The sequence below is a fragment of the Mercurialis annua genome, linkage group LG3 (genome assembly GCF_937616625.2).
Source record: "Mercurialis annua linkage group LG3, ddMerAnnu1.2, whole genome shotgun sequence".
NCBI classification, from domain to species: domain Eukaryota; kingdom Viridiplantae; phylum Streptophyta; class Magnoliopsida; order Malpighiales; family Euphorbiaceae; genus Mercurialis; species Mercurialis annua.
The window spans coordinates 66,744,208-66,749,400 of record NC_065572.1 but is presented as its reverse complement, the minus strand read 5'-3'; the positions used below and the strand labels follow the sequence as shown (position 1 = coordinate 66,749,400).

Here is a 5,193-nt window from a genome sequence, read left to right as displayed (position 1 = left end):
CGGAATCAGAAAATAATAAAAAAATGAAAAAGAAATTATATGAAACAATCAAAAAATTAATTCCAAGAAAATAATGGCTTCATCACTAGAAAAATATTTGATCTTTTCAATATATATTTTTTATTTGTGACCCGACCTATTAAAAACATCAATTTTGAATTAAATTTTGATAAGTATATTTCAATTATAACTGGTGGTTCAATTTTTTAATAAGAACATTAAACATTTTATATGTTTTTTTGTATTTATGATCGAATTTTTTAATTTCGTCTGTTATATCATAACTTTAATAAGCATTTTTTTGAATGGATAAATAAAGGTTGAACCATATATGAAAATGTAAAAACTTTTTTAGATAATTATGCTTAATTAGCTACATTTTAAATGAATTTATTAAAGTTACATTTAAACTGGGAGATATTTTTATTTATTTACAAGTGCACATAATTGAAAAAAAAAGTTCCATTCAACTCTAAAGCCCCTAACAAAATAATCTAAGGCAAAGACCACCATTTCCAACAACAATCTAAACCCAACATCACTTCAAGTCTCAGGCAGGGGAGCTCTTAACTGGATTTATTTCTTATATGCAACTAAACCCCTAAAATAAAGCTTTTTAAACAACAAAACATACATACACAGTATATAAATTTGATGCACATATACTAAGATTTAACTTAGTATGACCAGCACCAAAAGGCATTATCTTCAAAACTCGCAGGCGGCTCCGAATAATCTGCATCTTCCAGCTTCGGAAAGATGTAAGTAGGCAATAGGCTCTTGCTCAAATTATCTTCCTCGTCTTGTGAAAGATCCGATTGGTCTGGCTCAAAATTATACGATGAATCACCAGCCTCTAGGAATGAAGAGTGAACCCCGTCAGTGTAACGTGGGCTGTCCGAGTCAAATATATCGCTTCTGGCCGAGCTTATATCTTCCTGTTTACAGGCCACAAATGAAATTTTGGATACTTCTTCCTCAGAAGATGAATCACCAATCGGTTTTTTACATTGTTCTTGAGATAACGCGTCTTTATCAGATACTTCCAAGTTTTCTTTCTCCTTCTCTTTAGCAAGCAGCTTATCTGTGAGGAGATTAACCTACAAAAATTGACCATCACACAAGTTAAGTAGCTTGAATTCAATGCTAATACCCTATATCGTACGAAAACTTGTTAAGTCCTGCATTTTAGCATATTCCGTTTGAAGAAACACTCCTAAAACTCTGAATTTTAAATTTAAAGCTATCTCGTAAAATGTGTTCACTCGTGCAACATAGCTAATACCAAAATTACAACAAACATAAGGCATTTTTAAATGGATTGTGCTTATTTACCTCATCTTTTAGTTTATCTTTCTCCTTGAGGAGGGCGTCATAGTCATCCTTAAGATTGTTATAGCTAGTTTGCAACACATCAAAATCCTTCTCCAGTTGTTTAGTCTTCCATCTAGCTCGGCGATTTTGAAACCATATGGCAACCTGCCGAGGCTGCAGGCCGAGATCCTTAGCGAGCTGGACTTTCCTTTCGGGTTCAAGCTTGTTTTCAACCTCGAAACTCTTCTCAAGATTCTGAACTTGAACAAGCGAAAGCCTCCTCTTCTTTTCAGGTTGATGAAAGTACTCATCCAAATCATCATCACCATTCTCATCATGATCAAAGGATCGGAAAAAAGGCTGAGTTGACCCGTTTACTCGATGAACATCATCGAAATTCATCATAGATCTTGAGCCTAAACAAGAGCACACATCGTGATTACAAGATCATAATTTGACAATCACAAGAAACAGAACATACAATTCTACTCCAATTACATCTTGCATGACTCAACCTTGAATTTTCATTGGATAAATCAATATCAAGAACATCTAAACAAGCCAGATCTCATTATACACGTTTGAACTAATTTTTCAGTCATAGTCTCAATCAAAAACCTCCTAATAAGGAAAAACATTAACAAAAAATTAACTATTACTAAAAGGCAAACAACTTAAAATCAATAAAGTTGAAGCATAATAAAGTCCCAGAAAAGGTTCAATATTAATGTGCAAAATCAAACCTTTCAATCAGAAAGCATCAGTAACTTTGACAGATGTTTGAACAAAATTTACCTTTACACAATTAAAGCTGGAATCTTTCACATGATAGTAACATAAAAATGCAGTTTTAACATGATCACACCCATAAAACACAGAATTATCAGCTTTACAACATTTAATTTTCATTAAAAACCAATTAAAGATGATAAATTTCGATTACCTAAGAAAGAAGGAGAGGACCCAGAGAGGAAAAAAGCATCAAGAGGTTGAGAAGTAGTAGCACAAGGAACTCTTTGACTTTGAAGCAAAACTGAAAAATCTGAACCACCGCCACCGCCGCCACCACCAGCACTAGCCATGCTTTTTTTTAAGGAAAAAAAATACAAATTCTGCTAATAGAGCTGGTATATTATGCTGATGTTGTAAGCCAACACGAATAAAAAAGATGAAATATTCTATGATTTATGGCGAAAGAAGCTGGTGATGATGATCTCTGTGATGTGGGAAGTATGAGAGCACCGAGAGCAGCTCACACCCATCACTCAGAAGAAGATGAACAAGGTGAAACTAATGAGTAAAGGGTGAGGGAGTGAAATTGAGAAGAGGGTGAGTTTTGATTTGTTTTTCAAAGAGAAGAAGAGAGAAATGTATGATTTTTTATTTGTTTTCTATATTTCTCTATTTTCTTTCTTCATGAACAAAGAGGAGAACTGATTGGGTTATATTAACAAGTAGTACAATGGATGAGAGATATGAGATGATTAACATAATGATTTACACTATTTTACCAATTTGCCCCTTTCTTAACACAATATATTTGCTCTCTTTTTAAACAAATGCAAGTTAGAAAATTATCAATGAATATAGCTTAAATGATAGTATAATATTTTTTAAGTAACATTTTAATAGATTATTGATGGATCTGAGATGCCGGAGGTGAGTCTCTGAATCTCGTTGAGAGTGGCCTGCACAAAGAGCAACAGTCGAGGACGGACTTTGGACCCCGTCTTCGCTCTGATGCTTAAATTAATAATCAATTTTGCTTTTAAAAAAGAGTGTTTATATGTTAGATCGGAATAATCGTATTTCTAGGCGGATGAGTTTGTGTTCTATCTACAGACGTTTCAGCGTGTTTGCCTTTTTATAGGCGATGCGGAATTTTTCTCTTGATGTCCACTATTCAGTATTTTTATGCTATTACATCAATTATGGTTTTAATATTTTTTTAAAATAATCTTCTTCTTGATGTCCACTATTCGGTATTTCTTCTTTTTCCAGTAATAGAAAAAAGTTATAAAATTCTTCTTTATAAAAAATAATATTTTTTAAGGAAATACTATCAATTAATAATTAAATATAATAATAAATTTTAATTTTATATTTAGATTTAGATTTATATTTCAATTATTTGTGCTAATAGAATTTAGAGCAAATTACGCTAAGGTCCATGAAGTATATCATAATTAATAGTTTGATACCCCTTGATTTAAAAGTCTACTTAACGGTCCTCCAGTTTTAATTCCGTTAATTATTAGGTCCCTCCGTTAATTTCGACACTTATTTTCAAACGATTTGGTACCGCATCTTTAATTTTATGAACGATTTGGTCCCTCACTTTTAATTTTATTAAACGATTTGGTCCCTAACATTTTAAGATTTAATACCTGAATTTCAATCCGTTAAACGATTTAGTCCCTCAAATTAACAGAAGGATCTCTCAGTTAACGGAATTAAAACTGAGAAACTATTAAGTAGACTTTTAAAATAACAGGTACCAAACTGTTAATTGTAGTATATTTTAGGAGCCTTTAAATAATTTGCTTTAGAATTTATATGACAGTTTTTACAATTAGAAAGCTTTTCTTCCTATCCATTACCTTGTAGTATAAAATTGTATGATTGTGATACAACATTTTAAAAGAAACTATTCTCATAAAACAAAAATCTCTTTCTTGTTCACACTATGCATTAAAATACTACTATATCATTTTAATCTAAAAAAATTACAAAAAAAAGTACTAATTAATATCAAAATTAGAATAACTTTGATAAAATCTAGTGCAAAAATAATTTGATTATAATTATATTACTCCCTCCGTCCCACAAAGATAGGCCATTTAGACAAATACAAGATTTAAGAAAAATATAGTTATGTTTATTGAAGTTAGTTTTTTTATTGAGTTTTTCAATTTTATCCTTTTATAATTTTTATAATATAAATAATATATTAATGCCTAATTTGTTTATTAGTGAGTCTTGTATTGGAACATGAAGTCATTAATTCATTTGAGGATAATTAGGCATATTTATTAAGGGCATATAAGAGTTTGAATTTTAAGTTGTTTACTGAATATAGAAAGTGGCCTATAATTTAGGACGCCAAAAATAGAAAGGTGACCTATCTTTGTGAGACGGAGGGAGTATTAAATATAATAATAGTGATATCATTTTTTTTATTTTGATCATTATTAATTCAATTCTTTAAGTGTTTAGTCTAATTTATTAATTTTTATTCATATAATAACTATGAATGTGTTATCCTCTTGAATTAATATTTTATTAGATATTTAAAAAGTACTACTCCCTCCATCCCACAAAGATAGGCCGTTTGAACAAACACGGGAATTAAGAAAAAAGTAGTTAGATTAGTTAAAATTATTTTATTTATGTATTTTTTCATTTTTAGCCTTTAATAATTTTTTAAATAAATCAATAATGTATTGATGACTAATTTTTGTATTGGTGTATTTTGCATTGTTATTAAAAAATGACATTTATTCCATATTGGAACATGGAGCAATTAATTAAATTGAAGATAATAATGTACATTTATTAAGGGTAAGTAAGACTTTTAGATTTAAAACTATTAACCAAAAATAGAAGGTGGACTATAATTTGAGACGCCCAAAATAGAAAGGTGGCCTATTTTTATGGGACGGAGGGAGTATAATATTGGGATAAAGAGTATCATGTAAAGTAGTATCATATTAGTATAATAAACAATATAAAAGTTAATTGCCCTTAAGAAAGAAATGTAAAAGGAGGATATAGGGGCAAAACAGAGAAAAAAAAAGAATGAAAATGGACATTCATAAGCATAGATAGCCCATAAAAGGATGCTTGTTTGTTAGTGGTTGTAAGTGACAACGAGGCACA

At 30.3% G+C, this 5,193-nt stretch overlaps 1 protein-coding gene across 1 annotated transcript; it reads right to left on the bottom strand.

The window, feature by feature from the left end:
* Positions 1-399: 399 nt before the first annotated feature.
* On the bottom strand, positions 400-2,749 carry LOC126673710 (homeobox-leucine zipper protein HAT5-like). Its single transcript, XM_050367944.2, has 3 exons — positions 2,258-2,749; positions 1,336-1,730; positions 400-1,100 (listed from the first exon to the last, which is right to left on the bottom strand). Exons 1-3 carry the CDS (start codon positions 2,394-2,396, stop codon positions 678-680), a joined length of 957 nt encoding a protein of 318 aa, XP_050223901.1. The 5' UTR covers positions 2,397-2,749; the 3' UTR covers positions 400-677.
* Positions 2,750-5,193: the final 2,444 nt, after the last annotated feature.